Consider the following 25,195-nt stretch of genomic DNA (forward strand, 5'->3'; position numbering starts at 1 on the left):
TGCTCTTTCTAGTCTGTTATCCCAGAGGAAACCAGTACTCTGACCTCCATCCTTGTAGATTAATTTTGTCTCTTGTTGATCTTCATGTGCTTTGGAATCATATAGTATGTGCTCTATTGTATCCTTTTTTGTTTCTTTCTCAGCATTGTGTCTGGGGGCTTCATCTTCTGGGTATCAGCAGTTGAGTTTGTTCTTTTCCCATTGCCGAGTAGGATTCCATGGAAGGAGCAGACCGTGCCTGCTACAGTTTACTTACTCGCTCTGCAGAAAAATCACTTTTACAAACATGTGGTATTCTCACTTTTACATTGACTTTACATTACTTTGGGGACTGTCTTTCTTTGTTAAATGTGATTCTTAAATAACTTTTTTTAAATGACTTTTTAATGGGTGTCCAAGTATATTCTTTGGATAAAATTATTCCAGTATGTTTTATTAAATGTTATCATTATGGGGCATTGCATTATTTGCCTTTATAAATAACAATGTGAAAACTATCTTTATAGGCTGGTCTACACCCTCATCTAAGGTTCTTTTGCTTAGAGCACATTGTTAGGGGTTCCAGACGTTTGACACTTTTGCTGGGTATTGTTAAACTGAAGTATGTCTTCCTGAACACCTCAGAAAACTTTGGAGGATACGGCAGCGTGGGATGAGGAGCAGCTACGTAATTTGCAGAAGCCAGTGCAACATGAAAATGCAGAATCCCTTGTTTGAAAATGGTTAAAAATTTCAAAACAGTGACAGCAGAGCGTTCAGCTAAATGTGTAGCCCTGCTGATACCTGAACCTGTGCCACACCAGAGATCGCACATCCTCGAAGCCAGCCTTGATGAGATGCACGAGCTAGTGGGCTTCTCACCCCAGGGGAGGCCTCCAGTTGGGCCAGTTGTGAACTGCTGTGTATTTTAAAGCTTTGTCCACCACTCAGGATGTCAGTAAACTGGCGCTGAGTTGGCAGTTTTCTAATGGCAGGGTTGTGGGAAGTGACGTAGGAGCTGAGGTTAACTGTGTGGATTCAAATAGTGCCCCTCCCACTTATTTTTGTGTAACCTTAGCAAACTTGCCTCTTTGAACCTTCAGTTTTTTCATCTGTAAAATGGGGTTAGTGTTATCTACCTCTTAAGATAGATGGTGAGAATTAACTAAAATGTGTGTGTTTAAAAGACTTCATACAGAGTGCTTCACCACAATAGGCTATTTAGAATTATCTGTTACTATTGATTATCAATTCTCAAATACTTTGTTTTAAGAGATGGAGTTACCCTGTAATATATACCTACAAAGTATGCTCACACTAGGCTGCCGGGCTCCTGAGAGTCCACCATTTACTTACTGCCCTCTGCTGCTCATGGTTAATCGTTTAGACAGCAATGCGTCGATTCCTGGGATGGATTAAAAGAGAGCAGCTCGGAGGGGTTGGGCTTTAGGAGCGGAAGTTGGAGAGGCTGACGGGGTGTTTGGTCTCCGTGGCCAGTGTGCTGGTGTGTGATGGCAGCGTGGAGAGAAGGTTGGGAAGACAGGGGTTCTAGAGCTCCAAGGGCTTCGAATGCTGGTGTGGGGAGGGAGGGACTCATTGCCAAGTGGTTGATGGCAATCGAGTGCCACCTGGATGCTAGTGAAGTAGAGAGATTTTGGAGTTTACTGGAGCTGGATTTCTTCTATGGGCATGTAACATCTCAGACGCTGTTTTTCTCTTTCTGCAAATGGGAATAGTAATGGTGGTAATAGGAAGTAGCAGTATTATTACTACCACCAGTGTTAGTGTTATTAACTAACATTTATTGAATGCTTACCTTGAGTGCTGTACACATATTACCTTAATTCGCCTTTGGAACAGTCTTGGAAATAGGTGTGATTAACCCCATCTTACAGAAGAGACTGGGCTCCAGGAACTTGCCTACATGGGCCGGTCCCCATTTCGTGTTAGAGAGGAGATGAGTCCAAGTCATCTGGCACGCTTAATCCATATCCTGTATAAAAATATATATAAATAAATATAAAAATATATGTAATTCTGTATGTTTGTGTTAAGGCTAAAAACTGCTTAGCACTTATTGAGAACCCTGTAAATTGAATTGGGTCTCTGAGGAAGCACAGTTCTCAAGGTGGGTTTGGCGGGATGGGGTGGGAGGGGTGGCACGTTTTGGCGTGCTGGAGTGCACACACGGGCTGGGCACCTCCGCAGCTGTGTTGGGCCCAGGAGGTCAGGAGGGCCCTGCAGACCCTGCCTGTCCCTTGGGCCACCACCTCTCTGGGTGGTTACAGGAGAATGCTGACAGCATCACGATTAGAACTGGGATGTCATCTCAACAGACATATCTGTGGAACCTTTTTTCCTCCTCAAAGACACTTTAATTAAATTCCCATCGTGAAAACAATTAGGCTAGATTTGCCATAGCCGGCCAGTCAATAATTCAAGGACAGGATCTCATTAAGAGCTTTTGCTTTCCTGGAAACTGTTGTTTGGAGGGTTCAGACTTGGTGGCTGTGCACTCTGGGGATTAATTCCTGATCCGTGTTTTCTCTGAACTTTTGTATTTTCTCCAATCCAGAAGGAAACACATCGTCAAATGACCCCAGAGCAGGAGACTGATGTATAAACTGTCATTCCCTTTCACAGAGGTGTTCCTAGATTTGAGCTGTGCTGTCTCTGTCCTGATTCCATTGTGTTCTGTGTTGAATGCTGTCCATCTGTGCACTCAGCGATAGATGTGACTCAGACACAGGCACCCTGTGAGGGAGTGAGCCTCCTCTTTGAGCATCGTTTTCCAGATGGTGTGGTGGCTTACCCTGCAGCCAGGTGAAGGCTGCCCCTTTCTGATGCTAGCAGGTGGTACTCCTGAGACATTTGGTTCCATTTCCCTGACAAAAATATTGAGATGTACTATAAGTCTCCCCTTCTTTTGCTTCTTCCCATCTCTTCTCTCCCTTCCCTCCTTCTCCCCATCCTTCTGTTCCTAATTCATTATTGATTCCCTACCATGTGCTAATCATTGCAATTGGAATTGGTGCAATGAAGGAAAAAAAATGCAGGTACAACCATTCAGAAAAATTTGGCATTTTTAAAAAAAATTAAAGTTGAAACTGCATGTCCCATGACCCAAATATTCAGCTGCTAGACACTCTAGAGACACTCATGCACATGTGCACATATGTAGCTGGATGCATAATAAATATTTTCTCTATAGCACTACTGATAATAGCCCCAAACTGAGTCCATATTAAATATCCATCTTCAGTAAAGTGGATAAATAATTTGGAGTGTTTTCAAGCAATAGAACGGTATGCAGCAATGAAAATGAACAAACAACAGCTACGTGCAACAGTATGGGTGAGCCTCTACTGAGCAGGCAGGCTTTATTTGTGCCTTCGTAAACAGAGACAAGATCAGAGTGTGTTTAGGAAGCTGAGTGGGGATTGTGTGGATTAGGGGGAGTCCACCCTGGAGGCCAGGACCCTACTGGGAGGCAGATGTGGCGGTCCTAGAGAGAGAGAGTGCCGTGCTGAACCCAGGCAGTAGCCGCAGCAGCACCGGAGAAAATGACACGGACTATCGGGGGACATTGGAAGTAAAATAAACAGCCTGGTTTCGGATTAGAAAAGGAACCATGTAACACGTTGCTAAGCTTTCTCATCTCATGGGTGAGGGTGATGGTTGTGTCCTTCACTGAGACAGGAGCAGGGCTAGGGTTTTGAGGCAGTAGGTGTGAATCTGCATGGCATCAAGCTGTAGGACCTTGGGCAAGTTGTTACTTCTCTTCTCCAGTTTCCTCACATGTAAAAGAAAAAACATTTTAAAAGTAACAACCTCAGAAGATAATACAGCGTCTGATACATAATATACACTGTTACTATACAGTTTTTAAAAATTGAAGTATTGTTGATTTACAGTGTTTCTGGTGTACAGAAAAGTGACTCAGTTATATATACACATATGTACTCTTTTTCACATTCTTTTCCATTATGGGTTATCACAAGATACTGAATGTAGTTCCCTGCGCTATACAGTACATCCTTATTGTTTATCAGTTTTATATGTAGTAGTGTGTATCTGTTAATCCCAAACTCCTAATTTATCCCTTCCCCCTCTTTCCCCTTTGGTAGCCATAAGTTTGTTTTCTATGTCTGTGATTTTGTTTCTGTTTTGTAAATTCACTTGTATCATTTTTTTAGATTCCACATATAAGTGATATCTTATGATACTTGCCTTTCCCTGTCTGACTTACTTCACTTAGTATGATAATCTCTAGGTGCATCCATGTTGCTGCAAATGGCACTATTTCATTCTTTATTTTTTTTAATGGCTGAGTAATATTTGTGTGTGTGTATATATATATATATAATATATATATCTTTTTATTCATTCATTCACATCTTTTTATTCATTCATCTGTTGACATTTAGGTTGCTTCCATGTCTTTGCTATTATAAATAGTGCTGCTGTAAACATTGGGGTGCACGTACCTTTTCGAATTAGAGTTTTTGTCTTTTCTGGATTTATACCTAGGAGTGGGATTGCTGGATCATATGGTAGCTTTATTTTTAGTTTTTCCAGGAACCTTCATGCTATTTTCCATAGTGGCTGCACCAGTTTACAGCCTCACTAACAGTGTAGGAGGGTTCCTTTTTCTCCACAGCCTCTCCAGTATTTATTATTTGTAGACTTTTTGATGACAGTTGTTCTGACTGGTGTGAAGAGGTACCTCACTGTAGTTTTGATTTGCATTTCTCTAATAATTAGCAATCTTGAGCCTCTTTTCATGTGCCTACTGTACAGCTTTTTGAAGAGTAAATGTGACCCTGAGTGTATAATATCATAAATGGATGCAATCATACCTTTAGGCTTAACAGATAAGACAGATATAGGAAAACTTGAATCATCTTTATCTCTTTTGAGTGGAACATGGAACACTTAAAGCTTGGGGGCAGGAGAAAGTCTTAGGACAGAAGGCACAAAGAACTGGAGTTACATCGTGTGGGAAAAGGAAAGCCAAGAGGTGATTTAATGGGACTTTAAATGAAAGGCAGAAGTTAGCTTGTACCTTTGCTGAAAATGGTTGTTGGTAGCACAGAACCTTTTAAAGAATAACTTTTTATTTATATAAAAATGACCCTCAAGGATATATTTGTATTTTTTTTGGTGATTACCAAGTGGCACATATTTATTTCAGAACATTAGTAAAAGAAGAAGAAAATAAATAATTAACACCTATAATTCAAATACCCAGGGGGTCTGTTTGTATTTCAGCTCTGTCCATTTGTCCATCTGTCCATCCATCCATCTTACCTTTTTCTCTCTCTTTCTTTTTTTTAAAAAGTTGAAATTGAACCATATATCATTGTGTAAGCTGCTGTGTTTTGCACAGGAACTTAAGTGAAGGCTTATCTAGCCTAAGGGATTTAGGTTAGCTATGTGTATTAAGAAGAAACTGTCTGATGTGCTTTGCCAAGGAGTTATTGAGAGAAAGTACAGCATTTCCTTCATCTGGCAGCCTTAAAATATAATAGGATACACTCTCATCTCATTCATGGCAAGGGCATGACCCTGCCTTCCTGCCCTGCTATTCTCTGATATGTGGGCAAAGCCTGAGAGTGCTATTCTGAGCACTTACTTCTCCCAAATGTGGCAAAAGGAAATATTCGTTAAGAGTATGAAGTAAGCGAGACTTTTATTAATCCCTCACCTACATTTGCCTTGAGGACTGAAGAGTGCATCTCTCCCAAGGGTGTGAGACTGCTCAACTTTTCATTTCTAAATATTAAAATCACTGTAAAATTCCACTCTGACTAATCTGGAACAAAGACAGGAAAGATTAGTGTCACTAGGATATAGTCTTACATGAGCAAATCATTTTAAATAGGCTTAAATCTAAGAGGTGGAAGCTGCTTTTCCTAGACTGACTGTTTGCCTAGACTATTTATGCCAGATTGGCTAGGATAACTCTGTGTGTGAGTGTGTGAGTGTGTGTGTGTGAGAGAGAGAGAGAGTGAGAGAGAAGGAGGAAGAAGGGAAGAGATGAGGAGGGAGAGAGAGAGGTGTTCTGAAGGCTTCCTTTTACTGTGTACATGACCTAAATGTGGAGACTACTGGTGTTAGAGCATTAGAGAGCATGTGTAAGTAAGAGGCTGTAATAACTCTTTTTACCAAAATCACAGCTTTCTGGTTTCATAATTTTCTCAATATATTTTGTAGTGTTGGTGAGTGTGCTTGTATATACATGTACACATACACCCAAACACACATATGGGAGATGTGGTTCCCTTTTCTTTTCCATAGAAATGTAAGAAGGTAGGGGGAAAGTTTTTGTTGTTGTTGGATATTTTTGATTGTAAAGAAACTTGATATTAATTAATTTATTCATTTAACAAATACTCATTGAAGTCATTGAGTGTAAACACTGTTCTGAAAATGGGGGATAAGAGGTTGTCTAGAAGTATTAAGGAATGGCAACAAGCCTTTTTCTGTTTTTGTTTTGGCGGGGGTAGGTAGTTAGGTTTCTTTGTGTATTTTTAAATTAATTTTAAATTTTATTTTATTTTTTAGTGAAGGTACTGGGGATTGAACCCAGGACCTTGTGCATTGCTAAGCATGCACTCTACCACTGAGCTATACCCTCCCCCAAAGAATGGCAACAAACCTTTTAGTCAATGATGCACATGTAATTGTTAATTTGTACCTGTTACGCGGTCGCCTTAGATGAGAAGTCCTTGCCTTCATGATAAAGTCTAAACTCCTCACCCTGGGAAGACCATTTGTAGTCTGGTCTCCATCTGTCCTTCCAGCCTTATCTCCTAACATCTCCCACACCCACATTATGCTCTGGTCATTTTTAAGGGAAAAATTATACCAAGCCCCTTACTTAATTTTGGGCATTTTCAGGCAACATGTGGCTCTGTTCCTTCACATCTTCCTGCCTGAGTTCCTGTGGTTTTTCTCTGGTGGAGGGCTTTGCCTCCATTTGCTGGGTGGATAGGGGCTATGGCAACAGACTTTCCTATTCACTTTGATGTGGCTCTGCTTTTACTTCCCTGGGGTGCTGCAGTCTCTTAACTGGTTTATGGACTTCTCCCAAAGGCAACCTTGTCCATATGTTGTTGTTAAGTTGGGGTCTCCATGGAGGAATGAGGGCGTGAGGCTTCCTATTCTGCCATCTTTCTACATCATTCTCAAGTGTTATTCAAATCTGTTTTGTGAAATGGAGATAATTAATATTGGTAGAACTTTAAATAGTTTAATGACACATATAATCTGCCTCACCTCCCTTTCTGATCAAGGATTGAAGAAGTCATTTCAGGGTTATTTCCTGTCTCTGTCTCTGTCTGTCTCTCTTTAGTAATAGTGGCTAACATTTAATAAATTCCTTATGGTGTGTCAGGAACTGTTCGTGTTTCTGTTATATGTATTAATTCACTGAATTCTGACAGTAGTTGTAAAAGGAAGAAACTGTAATTATTCCCAATTTACAGGTGAGGTACTGAGTTAAGAGAATCTAAGTAATTTACCTGAGGTCATACCCTGGTAATTGTCTCAGACTCAGTTTTAACAAGACATTTTGCAGCATGGAACAAGACTATATATATATATATATATATATATACTTAGAATCAGTTAAATTTACTTATTGTGGGTCAAGTAGACATCATTGACTATCCTGACTATCAGTTTGATCACGTACTTATTAGTCGGGTATGACTAGAGATTCTATGCTCTGCAGTTTTTATAGTTAGAATGATGCATCCATATATTTTCTCTTCTTTCCCGCTTTATTGAAATGTAATTGGCATGTGATATTGTGTAAGTTCAAGGTGTACAATGTAATGATTTGATATATGTACATATTGCAAAATAATTACCACCATAAGGTTAGTTAACACATCCATTACCTCACATAGTTACGGTTATTTTGTGTGTGGTGAGAACTTTTAAAATCTACTTTCGTTTTTTGTTTTATAAGGGGAGGTAGTTAGGTTTTTATTATTACTATTATTTATTTAATGGAGATACTGAGGATGGAACCATGACCTCATGCATGCTAACCATATACTCTTCCACTGAGCTATACCCTCCCCCCTAAAATGTACTTTCTTAGCAACTTGAAATGAACATTCTTTAATTTGAATAAGGCTGTTACTTATATAAACTGTAAGTCTTCTTTTAACAAAACCTTTTGTTGTAACAGGCAATTACTGAGTTACTGTGGATTTTTTTTGTGTGTGTTGATTCTAAGTGGAAATTACGCTGCTGGAAATTCCTGTAATTTAAGTATTCAAATGTAGAATGACATCAAAGATGTATATTTTTGTTTTTCGTAGGACAGAGTTCATTCAGAAAGGCAGAATTTCAATCACAGGGGTTGGCTTTCTCAACTACGTTTTGGAAACTTTTGCCAGCACATTCTTAAGACAGGGCGCCCAGAAGGTAAGATTGTTTTCACTTTGAACCAACATTAATTTTAAGAAGCCATGGAGATTCCCATTGGATTCTTGAACAAGGCTCATGAATAGACATAACAATGTTAGTAAACAAATATGTACAAATATAATTAGCTTCACTAATTATTATATAAATCCAAATCAAAGTAAAGCTAAAGTGCCATTTGTGGCCCATTAAGTTAAAAATATGCCAGTGAAGAATATGTGATAATATGGAGAAGATTTATTATCTAATGAAGAGAAATAATCTGAATGAATAATTATGTTTACAGTATATGCAATATGATGACAGCTACTTAATAAAAAAAGATAATAGTAGCTAATGTTTATTGACTGCTTACCATGTGCTACTCACTAAAAAGAATTTTTAATCATTAACTCATTTAATCCTCACAAGGCCTGTAAATAGCTGTTATTGCTGTCCTGATATGGATGGGGAACACACGGAGATCTGGAGCTCCTAGTTGTCCTTCATCGTGGCTTTCAGACTCTATACTTGTGGGAGCCTAGGCTTCCATGAATGCTATTCACAGGACACCTTGGAGTTCAGAGCTCCCGTATTACCCTGTTTTAAGTAGAACCGTTCTGTTTTTCATCTGTCTTACATAGCATTGCATATGAGGTTGATATATCCTATTTTCTTGCCTAGGAAAGTCCATTCCTTACGCACCTTTATATGCCTATTGCAGGTCTTCCAAAATGTTTTTAATTAATTAATTGATTAATTAATTTTATTGAAGTACAGTCAGTTACAGTATGTCAATTTCTGGTGTTCAGCACAATGTCCCAGACTTGCATATACATACATATATTCACCAAAATGTTTTTAAATTATTTTGTTTTTTTGACATATGTAAAAATTATGTGATTGTCATTATTTTTGTTACTAATTGTGATGAGGAGCATAAGCAGTCATTTCCAGGGTTTACTCAGGACTGATGCATATGTTACCTGGTTTTGTTTTGTGGGACAGGCTTAACGGCTGGGCTAAAGAACTACTATTATGACCCAGAGATGTTACGAGTAATGGACCTTTGTTCTCGTTTGGCAGATCTAGGTTCAGGAATGAACCTGGACCACCGCGTGTTAGTCTGGGAAGCTGAGGGTGATGAATGAGTATTTGGTACTGTACTGTGCTACAAAGACAAACTGTCAAGATTAGTGATATGTTCCTGACCCTGGTGAGCGTGTAGTCAGACTGGCCTAGCCTGTTTAAACCTGGGCTTGAAGAGGGTAGTTGAGCTTCTGGAAGGTCTGATGCGACTGTTACTTACTCAGACATTATTCAGGATTTTCTGCTATCTTGCAAAATATGCATTTGTAAAAAACCTCATGTTCTGCAAGTTGCACTCGGAAAACAATAGGGCTGATGAGAAAAATAACTTTGCTGCCATGTCCCAGTTCTCCCTGGCTGTCGTACCTTGGGCAGCACTCAGTACTTTTACGAGGAAATGAGTGAAAAGGAGTTAGAATGCACAGCGAGATCCACAGTTGGTTTCTAATGACTGTTATCTGGAAATCATCGAGTGACTTTAAATTTTTGAAATGAGGAACCCAAATGATTCCTCGGAATTCCTACCTATTATGCTGAGAAGTAAGAATATATTCTTCCTGCTAGCGTTTGTCTTTCCTGACTTTAAAAAAAAAGGCTTAGTTTAATTAGCTTTTCAATTTTAGAAACCACTCATATTTAAGTGTCTTTTTACCTTTTATCCAAGTGGTGTTTCCCAGTATCAGCCTGACTTCTGATAAACCTTCAAAACTGAGCCTGCATAAATGGCTTCTGTGGAAGTCATCATTAGCATGCTGTAGGTGGCCCTTTTCACTTTAGAAACTTAACCCCTACCCCCGAGGCTCTTTAGTGGTGGTGTTATTGAATTGGTCATATGGACCCCACCCTTAGACCCTAGCCAGGCTGAAGCCCCCTCCCTTGGCAGGGAATGTTCTTTTTCCTTTCGAATTCCCATGGCCAGTAATGAAACCAATGCTGGGACTGAAACAGCAGAAGCTTTATTCAGTGGCCAGAGAATGGAGAAGTGGGAACTTAGTTCGCGCATCAACTTCTAGGGGTAAGGGATGATGAAGGCAAGGTTTTTAAGGTTAAAGTTAGTGAGGTAGGGAGAATGTGCATTGGTTTTCTGGGAAAAGGCAGGGTTCTTCCTGGAACTAGGATGCTGCCCTTTTTTCTTCCTTTTATGGTTGATACTTCCACTCATGGCATGGGTGGGTGTGGCATTTAGCATGCCAGTGTGTTACAGTGGGTGTATAATGAAGCTCAGCATCTACTGGATGGCAGATCTTCCACCATCTTGGATTTGGCTATTTCTAACCAATTCTGGTGGCCTCTTGTTTTTCGCTTCTGGTGGTTTCCTATAAGACAAAGATAACACTTTCCAGCAGTTTAAGTTCCTTCAAGGAAGAGGGAGGGTTAGAGATAGAGGCTAACAGCCATGGTAACAGTGGTAAAGGTGGGATCTGATATCTGTTTTTCTTCCAGAAGAAGAAAAACTAGGTGCTCACAAAGTTTATATCTCTGTGTGTATAAATTAAAACCGTGCCCTAGATATGGACCCCCACATCCATATCTAGCGAGGTTGCTTTGGTTTTTGTGCCTCTGGGGGCTTGTTCAGTTGCTCTTCTCTCTTCTCTTTGGGGGCCTTGCAATTTGAGGACGTTAACTAGACTTACTCTGATGATCATTTCACAATATATACAAATAAGGAATCATTATGTTGCATACCTGAAACTGATAGAATGTTCTGTGTCTGTTGTACCTTGGGAAAAACACATCCATGTGAAGATGATGTTGGGACTGGTGTGGTTGGTGACATAAGAAAGGATTAAACAGAAAATGTCACTCATTAGTTGGAAAGTTCTGGGAATCATGGAGTCTCAGAGTGGAACTGACCTTCCCTTCCTGGGCTGCTGATCACATCCAGAGTCAAGCGTTGCCCACAGGACTTTCTGACTCATAGTCTTGGGGGCACAAGAGAGGACAAGCTCCCGCACACGTGATGATCTGCAGTTTTGGGGAGCAGAGACTTAGACTAGAGGAAGCATGAGTTCCCATGATGTTATTTGACTTGCCAAAATCGTTAGTCAAGAAGCAGAAGTAAAACTACAAGCACATTATATAAGACATACCATTTTAACCATTTCTGAGTGTGCAGCTCATTGCAACCATCATCGCCATTTGTCTCCAGAATCTTAACAAATTCTGTAGCCGTCAAACAATCACTCCCCATTCCTGTCTCATCCCAGCTGCTGGGAACCACCACTCCATTTTTTTGTCTCTATGAATTTCACTACTTTAGAAACTTCATGTAAGTGGAATTATACAATATTTGTGCTCTTGTGTCTGGCCTATTTCAGTTAGCAAAATGTTTTTAAGGTTCACCCATGTGGTAGCATATGTCAGAATTCCCTTTCTTTTTAAGGTGAGTAGTATTCTATTGTATATACGTACCACGTTTTGTTTATCTCTTCACCCATCAGTGGATACTTGGGTTGCTTCTGCCTTTTGGCTCTTGTGGATAATGCCGCCGTGAACACAGGTGTTTGAATATCTGTTCACATCTCAGCTTCCAATTCTTTAGGTGGATTATTTGGTAATTATATGTTTAATTTTTTGAGAAACTGCTTGAAAGTTTGCTTTTGAGATAGCTATCTATCTTTGTCCATGATAGCAGTGGATTGTACCATTACTGTGGATTTTTCTCAAGTCTGTGCAGAAGAGCGAGTGTTCCATATACTACACTCTCGGCCCATCACACTAGCAAACATGCCATACAGGTCTTTTCCTCAGTCTGCGGGGTGCTCACCATCTCTTGACTGTGCCATAGTCTCTGCCTCTTTGCCCTGATTTCATGTTCTAGTGGAGAGTTTTGACCCGCGATGGCCAACAGAAGATGGGTTGAGAGTGTTTAAAAAAAAAGCATCCTGGACAAGTAGTATGCTGGATGCCAAATGCATGTTTTAACATGCCTCCGGGTAAGCAAGCGTGTTCAAAAAACTGATTAAGGAAACAGGAAGATTTGAAGGAAAAGAGGGATTGATGAAGTCTGGGACACGTGAAAGAATTCATACACATTTCTGCAGCAACAGCCAAATCCAACCTCAGGGCTCCTCAGAGCAGGAAACAGGGGCACCAGGACGTTCCCCAGGGCAGGCGTGGCTCTGCAGGTGCTCCCCAGGTTGGGGACGGTATTCATTATGGCAGCGGTGCTCCATCTTTTCTCCATTGTCCAGCCAAGGATGCTTTGTAGACATTTTCTCCCTAATTGCCACCCCCCAAAACATTTTAATACCATAGATGTACCAATTATCTGTTTATATCCTGTATTATATCTTTGCTTTATACGTAAAAAGCATAAGCTTTTTTTTACTGTCAAGAACAAATTGTCCCCATTGAGAAGGCGTGTTTTATGCTGCACTGGGTGTAACTGTCTTTTGGAGTTTTTGCTCCTGTCTCTCCAAATCAAAATGAAACAATCACCAGTTCTCCCCGACTGCCACCCCTCCAGCCTCTAACCCCTCCCCAGTATTCCAAACAGAAACCAAAAGAACTCTGCTTAACTCCCACATAGTGCTTGTAAATCCCACATTTTACTTTTCTGGGAGAGGCGCAGGAGATGATATGGGTGGTAACAATCTTGTCATGCAAGTGTTCTTTTTTAGCCGAGTTGTCTGAGTACTTCGGGATGGCTACAAATGCTGCAGAAATGCAGGGCCCTTGTTATGCCCTCGCATAGAGGGTTTTTTTGTTTTTTTGGTTTTTTTAAGTTTCTGAAATACATTTTCAGTGTGTGATAAAATAATTTGTTATTTCAGCCACTCTCTTGGCAAGGCCCCATTATTAGTTCCATCATTATTCTTATTGTGTTGATCATGAGGCTGAAGCAGAGAGAGATTGAATTCAACAGCATGTGAAATATTTGTCACTGAAACAATGTGGGCAAGTCAGACAATTTGTGCATCACTTTGGAGAAAGTCTGGCCTAGACATGTTACAGGTAAAGAGATCTGAACATGCTGCTTCCTTAGGGTATGTGCTTATTTGAGCCTTACAAAATCCATTTTAATAGTGGAAGATAATTCTCTAAGACAGAAGATACTGTTCTTGTATATATGCTTGTACATACATATATGTATGTTGTGTGTGTGTATATATTGTTTATATATACACTCTGCACTATATATGTGTGTGTGTGTGTGTGTGTGTGTGTGTGTGTGTGTATATATATAAATATATATATATACACCTTACTGAAATACTATATATGTCGGCCAAATAGGCATTTGAACATGCTTACTGTGATACAAATCAGCATTTGAAATACCTGTTTGTTGCATCATTTGAAAAACTAACTGTATTAGTTATCTATTGCTGTGTAACAAATGACTCCAACACTCTACAGCTTACAACTGCACACATTTATTATCTCTCGTGTCTGTGGGTCAGAAGTCTGGCATGGCTTGGTTGGGTGCTTAGCTTCGTGGTCTCACAAGGACATAATCCAGGTGTTAGCTGGGGCTGTGATCTCATCTAAAGTCTAGATGGAGAGGATTCAGTTCCAAGCACTCACATGGTTGCTGGTGGGATTCTGTCGGCCTCCCTGGGTTCCTTGCCACACAGGCCTCTCAGTGCAGCATCCCCCAACATGACAGCATGCAAGAGAGAGGGAAGGAGGGTGCTAACAAGGCAAAAGCTGTAGTTTTTTATTTCCTAATCACAGAAGTGCCATCCCTTTATTTTTCTATATTCTGTTCATTAGGAGCAAGTCACTAGATATAGCCTGCAGTCAAGGGAAGGGGATTACACAGGGGCCTAAATACCAAGAGGTAGGGAGCACTGGCGGCAGTGTCTGCACTGCCTGCCATACTGACCTAAGCAGATTGACATGCCAAGTTGTATGCACAACTGTTAAGGTCTTTTTGGTATGTATTGCGAAAGGTTGATAATGAGAGGTTGCTGAGGGGCACCCGCACCCTCACAACTTCACTACCAGCGTATAAAAATTTCTGCAACACATACAGATGTTTTGTTCATCATTTACAAATAGGCCCAAAATAGCTTACCTGTTCTGTAGATTTAATTAAATCTATGTCCTTCTGGGTGCTCTGACCACAAATTGCATGAACAGTTCGCTGAAGGCAGACCTGATGATATTCCAAGGGCAAGATTCAGCTGTTGTACAGAAAACATCAGTCAGAATCTTCTCATCTGGGGGCTGGCCACAGGACCACATAGACATAAACTAGGGTGCCATCCCTAACGTTGGCGGGTGAGAGCCTTGCTAAATAGTCTTAAATCCTCATGGTGCAAGGATGAGAGTCCCTCTAGAATTTTGAGCTAATCCCCATATCTTAAGTTCCACTCAGTAAATTAATGAGGGCCCGTTTCTAACATCCACTGTGCTAGTTAGCAAGCCACCAATTTTACCAGTGAAAATGCACAGTTTTAACATTCCTTTTGCTAATTACCAAAGCCTCTGGTGGTTTCAAGGGTGAAGATAGCCGACGTTCTGGAGAGTGAGACTGCTGATTAGAACGCTCATAGCCAGCCCCTGGGGTGTGAAGGGGCTGTATTAGGGCAGCTGACTACCTGGTGCATAATTAACACAGGCACCATACTATGGTGCTGCACGCGGTGAAGTATTTTGAAGCAAACTGTAGACATCCTAATAACCGTATACCAAATACCAGCTCCTGAACCAAAAGCCTAGTACGTTCTGTCTTTAGAAAGATGATTCAGTGTGAGACAAGGACTTGGCTGTGTGTTTATTGAATGTGAAGTTTTAGAGAAGCACCCTTTGGTGCATGATCTGGTTTTCTCACTTCCCAGATGTCGCATTTCACATCTTGGACCCTCAATTTTCTCATCTCTAAAATGGAGTGATGATAGTCCTACTTCACAGGATTATTTTAAGGATTAAGGGAGGGCATACATATGAAACATGCCTGGCACATAGAGAAACTTAAATAATTAGAAGCATGAAGAGAAATTCTCTATACAAAGTATACTTTTATAAGTAAATAGCCTTTTAAATACTTATCCAGGCAAAAATTTAGGTAGCCACACTGTAGGTAAGGTTTTGTTGTTTCTTTAAAAATTATTCTATCATTTTTTAAATCCATAAATTTAATACTCACTGTATCCACATTTAATCCTTCCACATGTCTTTGTGTATATTTACCTGTGTATGTATATGTATGTTTTTTAAAAAACAAAATTAGGATTATTCTGTTTATTTAGTTTAACTTTGTCACTTATGGACACACTTATGGAACATTTTTTCTGTGTCATTTATATATTCTTGAAAACATGATTTTTGATGCCTTCATAATATTCCAATGGCATGATAGCTCTCTCTTGTTGGTTTCTGTTTTTTTCACTGCTATAAATAATAACTGGTGAATCCATGAGTATAAATACTTGTGTATATTTCTGGTCACTTCCTAGGCTAAAGAGTATGCACATTTTTAAAGATCTTTGCATATCATCAAATTTCCTCCCAAAAGAATTCTACCCATTTGTAGCTGGCCCCAAGACTTGGTTCTGCATATTCTCAGTTTTCTTGCTCTATTACTTGAATGAATGACTTTTAACCCCTTAGAACTTCCACTTGTCATTGGGAAAGCAGAGCTGATTACTCTACTTTTGTGGGATTGTTGCGAAGAAATGAAGTTTGTTAGCTCCAGTCTTCTGATTCTTACTCCAAAGACGGTGAAAGTTAATACTTCTGTCGTTAACTAGTTTGTGTGACCTCAGGCCTCCTCCAAGCTTATTTGTGTTACTTTGGCCTGGCTGCTCACTTCCTTATCTGTGACTTCAGTGTCTTGTGTACACACACGCATGGTAGTCACAACCCTAGAAAAGAGTGGATGTTTCAAAACCCAACAATAATTCCAAGATAGAGGAAAATAGCAAATAAAACTGTTATTTGAAATAATAAAGTCACAAAAATACAACATAAGAAGACCAGTAGAATATTCTGCTGACTATATGTTGGAGACATATTTCCTGCTTGGTATGTGAATTCTTTGCATTACTTGCATCTCTTGAAGCACTGATGAAATATGTTCTGTCCCTCCAGTTCCACAGGGTTTATTTCCCAGCTTTCAATTTAAACCTGTTGATAATACTTTTTAATCCCACCCTTGAGTGCTCAGATAGATTGATTTACTTGATATTTATTCATTAGATGCTGTGAGAATGTTACCAGGATTCTGGTTTTTAACCACTTATTTCTAGACCAGTTAAATGATAGTAGCTGCCCTCTTTTTTCACGTCTCCCTCCCCATCAGCTCATCTCAGCTGCTCTTATCTCTTAGAGTTTTAGTCCTGAAAAATGTAACCTTTGCAGTTACATCTTAGTGAAAATGAGTGTTCTACAAGTGATACGGTTTTTGTTCCTACCACTGAGTTTAAATCGATGCCTTTACCTTGACTGTGAGACTTGGGAATCCAGAAATACCTCGGTGGCTCATTTGAATTCATCAGGGTTGCAACAGATGACTCATTGGTAAAGCTTCGGGGAATCCCTTAAACCAGCCAGCTGAAGTTCTGGGGTATTACTTTCTATGAAGCTAGATGACACCTGGGAAGTAAAGCTCTTTCCTGAAACAGCAGAAGGTGCTTTCCTGAGGTCGGAAGGTGTGGATGTCATTATTTGCGTAGTGATGAGAAATCATGTCTCTGCATAGTGCGGTGTGGAGTGCAAAGGCCAGGAATCCGGAAATCTGGGCTCTGGCCCTGCCATCCTCCTGGCCATGTTGCTTGGACTAGTTCCCTGGAACTTCACTATCATTTTTGTAACGTTAGTCATTGGGCTAGGAGGTCATTTTCAATTCTGAGGTTGTGTGATTTTTTTTTTTTTTTTTAGCTCTCCTTCCTTTTCCCCAATGTGTAAATACCAGGATTTTTTTTTCAAGATTTTAAAATTTGTCTGGCAGCCTGCACAAAAATTCAGAAGTTGAAGCTAAGTGGGGATCCAAGAACATAAGAGATAATTCATGTTAACAAGTAGATGGTCGAGTTGAGGTGGTGGCAATAAAATATTTTAAAATAAGACATATACTTAAAAAGGTACTAATTGGCAAGAAGGGGTGGTAAGCATGTGGTAGGGATGGTACAGTTTCATTTTATAATCATATTCACATGAGCTAAGTATACTGCATATTACAAAGATTTGTAAGTCTTGTAGGTGTCTTTGAGCTTTGGTGCCAGTAATAGATATGTTGGCTTATTTTCAGCCCATGCCTTCTGTAAACACAGACTGTTCTGGACCATTTGGAGAAAGCCAGCTACAACAGTAATAGCAGTAGCTGGGGAGGAGATAGCTCAAATGGTAAAGCGCATGCTTAGCATGCATGAGGTCCTGGGTTCTATCCCCAGCACCTCTTCTAAAAAATACGTAAGCCTAATTACCTTCCCCCCGGGGGGAGAAAAAAACACATTAAAAAAAGAAACAAAAAATTAAAAAAAAAATAGCAGTAGCTATAATTTCTTGAGTGTTTACCAGGAGCCAAGCTCAGCTCTGTTTTATGAATATTGAGTTCTCCCAATAACCCTCTGAAAGAGAGATGCTGTTGTCAGTCTTCCATTTTACAGATGAGGAAACGGAGGCACACGGAGGTTGAATCACTGGCCCAGTGTCATCACCTGCTGCTGCTGAGCAGCAGAGCTTGATACTCACATGACCCAGAAGTAGACACTTGTGCTTGAAGTGTGCACTATGCTACTTGCTTTCCTAGTGCTCTTTTATGCTCATGCCCAGCCGGAATCGTGGGAGATTTGGGATCCGTGTCTCCCCACTGTCCTGGATGGAATTTCCAACTCATCTATTACTTTTCTGAGCCTGTTCTCGTACTCTGTTGTGCTAAATTCAAAGACAGTGAGAAAATAGAATTTGTGGCACCATAAATCTTCACGTACCTCCTGTACACTTAAGGCGGGCACCAAATTGAAAACAGAAACAGCTCTGGCCAGGCTGCGTTGAAATATCAGAAAAATAGGGGCTGTGTCCGCAGCTTGTGTGGACTAAGTGCATTTTGGGTGCACATCGTGTGTGGATCAGATCTATTGTAGGATTGGGCTTAGATCCAGCTGGGCTCTTGGTGCTAAATTAAGGCTTTTAGTTTCACTGACAAGGCCAGGAAAAGGTCAGATTCAGGCATCTCCGATTAGGGGTTAATACAGATTCTGGGTAGAGCAAGTTGAATTGCAACGGTGATTTAATTTCTTGAAGGTACATGTAACAGTTAAACTTGAGTTGTGTGCTGAAGTCCTGGAGCGTATTAATTACATGCCCTGTGAGCTCTCCAAGGTGTCCAGCTGTCCTCTTGGTCGTCCTGCCCCTCTCTGTCAGTGCTGATTTCTCCCCATTCTACGATAGTTTCATCTCTTGCTGAAGGACCCCTTTGGTGAGCAGACCCTTTGTGGATGAGGGGCACCGGCCAGAGCTCCAAACAGACGATGGAGAGGAGGCTGGGTGTTTGCCTGTTAGGGAGAGAAGGCGGCTTGTGTGTCTCATGAACCTGGGTTTGCTGGACTGATATCTCTTTGTCACTTTCAGTTTCCTTGGAATTCCATTTGCTGCCTGGGATTTGACCCTTTTATTCCTTGTTTAGCTTTCTTCCGTAGAGTCTAGCTAAACCATTTTTCTATTTTTCTCTGAATTTCCTTGTTAAAGGAAAGTGGTGGGCTTTGGAGAGTTAATAATTAACTCCTTTCACACTGACACCCCATTTAAGAAGAACTTGAAGGCTATAATTAAAAATTTTTTCTCGATCAGCAGCCTTTGGAGGGGATGAAGCTTTTGTTACTTTTAAAGACATTAACGTTTGCTAAAGCCCACCAGTTCTTTGTACTCTCTGCACTTCCTGATATGTGTGAAATATTTCACAGTTTAAAAAATTGCTGCTCTCCTCCCAACAAGGCTCTTTCGGTTTTTAAATAAATTTTAAACATTCTGTATAAAATGCTTTTGTGTAGGTATTACCTGCATGTACGTATTTTAAATTGTTCTTCTGGCAGAAGCATTTGTGTGCTTTTGCGCTAGCTCTCTGTGGAGGCAGCAGCATCCCCTGCACTGCCCAGCTGTGTGACCTCGGGCGGGCCATTCCATTTTCTGAGTCTCACTTTGCCCACATGTAAAATGAGGATAATACTGGAACCTACTTCACAAAGTATTTGTGAGGAGTGAGTGAATTACATACATAAAATGTTTAGGACAGGACTGGGCACACAGTTGGTGATCAGCTGTTACTATTATTTAAAAAGAAAAATGCAAGGCAAACTATAATTTTAAACTTAATTATTTCATTATGATATTATAGACAAATATTTAGTGGTTATGATGAGGCTGTCTTGGAGTTAGCTCAACCTGAGTTTAAATCTCTCTGCCCTCTCTCACAGAGGATATACGAACTTAACCTCTCTCCGGGTGAAATGTGAATATAGAACCTACCTTTGAGATGAGAATTAAAGAAATAGCATAAATAAGTGCTTAAAATACCTTGTCACACAATAAATACTCCATAAATAATTTTTATCTTTCCATTTAACCCAGATTGGCATATTTCCTTCTAGTCTTTCATATGCAGATTTTAAGCTTGAGTAATTGCATTATAAGTACAATTCATGTCTCATTTTTTTCAAGTACTGTTTTATCGTACACACGTTTCCCAGGAACTCCATAAACTGCGGAGCCGTCATTTTAATGAGTACGTGATATTTCATTAAGTGGTTATGTAAGAATTGCTTTCACCATTTCCTTAGGATTGAGCATTGGGGCTATTTCCAAGTTCTACTACCATTATAAAGGAGACCATGTGAAACATCTTTTATACAGAGTCTTTCATGTTTTGTGTCATTACCTTAGGAATGATCCCCTGAAGTTCTCTTACAGGCATTGACGTTTTCATGGTCCTTTGAATGTATTGTTTATTTCTCTCACTGAATGACAGGCTTCTGAGTGGGGCTCCCAACTCTGTCCTCAGCACCTGGCACGCAGTTTGTGCTCAGTGAGTATTTATGGAAATAGTGAACAAGTGCACGTACTATTGTATTATTTTCCAAAAGTAGTAAGACTTCTTTATGTTTCCATCCTGTTGTCTTTTAGAAAGCCTTAAAAGCAGAGAAACTTTTTACCCGTTAGGCTAATAGGGCAGGTAACTATAATGGGTAATATTTGTCGAGAACTCTATTCCCCTGTCCTCGTACTTAGCACGTTACATGCATTACCTCCTCCAGTTTGCTCAGTGACTCTTTGTGATCAGTCCCATTTTCATCATTTTATGGCTGAGGAAGTTCGGAGAGGTGGGTTGGCTTGCCCAGGCTCACACAGGTACTGAGTGATAGAACCTTCATTCAAACCAGGCCATCGGGCCCTTAGTCTGAACAGTCGATGATGAGGCTGCATATCCCCCAGACCTTACTTACTTTGCCAGCCGCCCACCCCTTTACACTTCAGCCAGTCTAATAAATTATTTCCCAGGAAGCCTGACTTTGTTGGCCAAATTCCAAACAAGGTGTGACTCAAGAGTTGTCCCTCAGCCTTGAGGATTTTGCATCAGTCTCAGAACAGAGCCAGAGCTCTTACCACGCTGGTTGTTTAAAGGGAAGCCCACCCTTGCAGCTCACCAAATGAAGGACGTGTGAGTATATTTTTCATAAGCCTTAGATTTTTTATTGAAGGGAAGAATTTTATTAGGTTGGTTAACATTCAAGACAGCTGGTAGATTTAGAACATTGTCCACCTGGGAGTTATTGATCCACACGGGAATATCTGGGGCCAAACAATTCAAAGTGTATGACCCTAGGGATTAACCAGTAATGTCCCAGTTAGCCAGCAATTGAAATACTAGGGCAACTTTTTAAAAGTCCATTCAACCCCTCCTTTTCCCTCACCAGTTTCTTATGGGGGCTGGGAATTTTAAAGAACATTTGCATCTATAAGCACTACCTTTTTTTTTTTCCCCTTCTCTTTGCAAATGATTGGCTTTTAAAAACAGCAGGCGGTTTATCTTCAGACTGTTATTTACATATAGAGATTTTATTTTTTAGTCATTCATATATAGCTTTTGTTCTGGTTGCTCTCGTTTTGTGACATTAAATGCTTAGAATTTTTTTAAAAAGCATTAGTTCTTAAACTTGCCATGGGCTTATGGCTTTGCCCTTCCACAGGTGATACGAAGAATAAGGGGTGAAGTTCATATATATGGTGCTCATGTCCACGGGGACATGGTCTCTGAGTTGTAACCTGATACCTCGTTCACCCTCCCCTGGTTTTGTCCCCAAGAAATGATGATTGTGTTTAGCACTGAAAGGTTCTTCATGGAAGTCAAGGGCTCTCCAGGTTGGCATTTGACAGTCAGCCAAGGAATTCTTATGGGCACAAACTGTGCTGAAGCAGAAGTGCTTCCATTGTGCACGTTTGTCCTCCAGCTTCTCCAGGGAGCATGAGGGAGCTTCACTTGGTATCAGCAGGAAACAAAATGGATTTGGAGATATGGTGAGATGCTTTAAGTCTTAGGACAGTTCTAGGAACTCCACATGGTTCAGTCTCACTTATCTCCCCTAAATTTATAAAATTAAAAGCACTCAGATGTAGATGGAAATAACTTTGTGATGACAGGAAGGATTATGCCAAAGGTGAAAAAGTGGGAGACAACGACCCTATGAACATACCTTTTTAAGGAGGTGATATGCTGAGGGCTTAGAGTCATGGAAACCTGGGTGTCAGTCCAGATTCTGCACTTACTAGCTGGGTGCCTTTGATCAAGTTTTCTTAACCAATCTGAGTTTTGTTTTCCTCATGTCACTCATGGGCTGGATGTGAGGATTAAATGAGACAGGGCATGTAATGTGCTCAGCACAGCCCAGTAGTGGCCTCAGCCTCTCAGCAATCGGTTGTTCCCTGAGGCTTTGGTTCTGTCTTGTGCTGCCTCTGTTGCACCCAACCCCTGGGACCTAGGGAAAGCTGGTGCACCCTGCTGGGGTCTGTGTTGTCAGATGGAAGGATTAGTGACTCTTAGAGGTGATGTGAAGAACAGGGACAGTATGCTCTGTGAGATATGAGCAGGCACAAGCTGAGCCCCTGCTGAGGTTTCCTCCAGGTCACTGACCACCCGCTGAGAGGGGGTCCCTACTTGTGAGAGTCCCACTGTGACGGCCTGGAGTCAGATCGAGGTCCATAAAGCAATCAGGGGTCGATTTCCAGGCGACAGGGGGGACAGGACGTCATGGCTAACGATAGTCTGTCATGTGTCAGTAGCTTTATCTGTTGCCTCTTTGAATCCTCAGAGCAGTCCTGCGAGGAAGTATGTGTATTCTCCTCCCTCCACCTGCTTTACAGGCACAGAGACAGATTCGGGGAGGCAGCCACTCATTGTGGAAAGAGTGGGAGAAATCCAGGTTTAAATTCCAGGTTGGCTACTTCCTAGCTGTGTGACGGTGAGCAAGTTACTCACCTCTTTGAGGCCCAGTCTCCTTACCCAGATATGGCGAGAGTGAAAGTATCTTACCTCCTAGGGCTGTTTAGAGGGTTAAAAGCAATTATGTAGGCAAAACCCTTGGCCTGTAGTAAGCCCGTGACCCATCATTAACCTCAGTATTGTTGAGATTTGGTGGGATCCGTTTTTGACCAAAATATGGTTTTGGAAAGTTATATTTTGTTGAAGGAGAATGTGTGATAGGAAGACAAAGTAGACTGGCATTGCCTATAAAAAAGATCATTGACTTAGAGAAATTCCAGAATTTGAGGGCAGGAGAAGGGTAGAGATAAAAGAAGAAGAATTATCTGGGCAGCCATTGGACTTATTTAATATCTAGGCATCAGCTGGATTCTGATGGAGAATCCTATTCTGTTAGAGACAGTTTGTTGATAAAAAGTCCAAGTATGCTGCTAACTGGTTTCTCTCTCAGAATAGGGAAGAAACAAGGGGAAATTATGGCTGAGCTTAAATCTGATGAATAGTGAAAAAATGGCTAATGAAGGGAATTGATAGGAGTCTTGTTTTTCAGTTTGTTAGTTTAAGAATCGGTGTAAGCATTAGTACTAGGGCCCTTTGGTGCCAGGCACCGAGGCCGTGCTGTTTCAATGTAAAGAAGACTGTCATATAATTAGGACAGAGACAGATGGACTAAGGCATGGACAGTGTCCCATCAGTGGAGGTTTCTAAGCAAGATGATCAGTTGTCAGAAATGCCATGAGTGGGTTGTAGCCCTGGGTGGGGGGCTAGCCGTGATTTCTTTTAATTACTGATAAATTAATTATATCCAACAGATACACATGAACAAGCCATATTTTCCATGAAGTCTAAGTCAGGAAAGCTAAAATTATGTGTGAGTCACATTTAAAAAAATTAAAAATGAAAATAGACTGATTGAGTCACATTAGAGGGTAGGGGACCAATGCCTTTTAGCCACTGAAGTGTTCATATCAGGTCAGGGTTTCTTTGCAAGTTGACAATATGGAAATGGCTTTGTTGTCTTTCATTCTGATATTTGACCCCAGGACAACTCCCTAAACTGGGGTGGGCCATTTTCGTTTCTTTGCTGAGAGTTTTCTGTTCGGACTAGATGATATAAGGTCTTTTCCAATTTTTAGATTTTATTATTTTGGGATATATTCTTCTCCTTTACAAATTGTGAGAGTAAATATTCTCCTTAAGGAAAGAGGAAGCTTTATAATGTAAAGCAAGGACATCTGAATTAGTGTATCAATTTAATGTTCTGCAGCTTACACCTGAAGATTTTGTGTTACTCAACAAGATAAAAATGACTCTTACTCAAGAGTTTATTAGCCACTATGGGAAAATTATATTGAAGTCATAGAGTCTGTTAGGATATTCCTACTTGAAAAACATTGTATTTCAGATAGTTTGTAGATGTGATTAAATATTGATTTGTATATTAAGAATCATACGGTTTAGTCTGGGAGAAGGGCTGAAATAGCCGACTTACTTATCAGGCCTTTTGCACGTAATCAATAGGGAAGGGAAGGAACGCTGTCGCTGTGTACCCAGTGCCGTGACAGGTGTCCACGCGTGCAGTCTCACTAAAACCCCACAGCCCCCCAGTGTTGTCAGGTCCTGGATCCCGCTCTCTCAGCCCTGATTGCCTTGGGTCAAATCAAGGCTCTGCTTCTTAGTTGTCATGTGATTTTGGTCCAGATGCTTCATTTCTCTGAGCCTTGGGTCACATCCAAAAAAAGAAGATAAGGCAGATAAGAGGGTAAAATCAGCCAATGCAGGTAAAGCGCTCAGCACAGTGCCTGGCACACAGCTCGTGCCAGCACCTTTTAACGATTATCATTGTTCGGTGTTTTACAGTTTTATAGATGAGAAACCCTAACTATAGAAGAATTGGACAGCATCAGGTAAAAGGCACTTTATTGTGGCTGAAAGTCTTTTCCTGGAGAAGCACTGAGCAATGTTTCTCTTACTTTTTGATGAGAAAACTGGATGTGGATTCCTCCCTCCCTCTCTCCTTTCCTTCCTTCCTGTGGCTGACACGGCTAGAAGCAGATCATACAGGGCCTCATAGCCACGATAAAGAAGGTGAATTTTATTATAAGAGCAGTGGAATGCTATTGAAGGGTTGAATACCTTGTATTCATACTGCTATGATTCTACATAAAGTGCATGAAAAGAATCTGGGAAAGTTTTATGTAAACCAACTTAGTAACAAAAGTTTAGAATCCAAAGGAAAGTGAGGTTTTTAAAGTAAACTTGGTGCATACCATTTCATCAAGA

At 40.6% G+C, this 25,195-nt stretch overlaps 1 protein-coding gene across 1 annotated transcript in view; it reads left to right on the forward strand.

The window, feature by feature from the left end:
* The window catches only part of PRELID2 (PRELI domain containing 2), a 70,121-nt gene that overhangs the window by 31,430 nt on the left and 13,496 nt on the right, over positions 1-25,195 (forward strand). Inside the window, exon 5 of the mRNA XM_031671788.2 lies at positions 8,316-8,421. Coding sequence (XP_031527648.1) covers positions 8,316-8,421 — 106 coding nt within the window. The remainder of the gene's footprint in view (positions 1-8,315; positions 8,422-25,195) is intronic.

Source organism: Vicugna pacos, chromosome 3, assembly GCF_048564905.1.
Source record: "Vicugna pacos chromosome 3, VicPac4, whole genome shotgun sequence".
NCBI lineage: Eukaryota > Metazoa > Chordata > Mammalia > Artiodactyla > Camelidae > Vicugna > Vicugna pacos.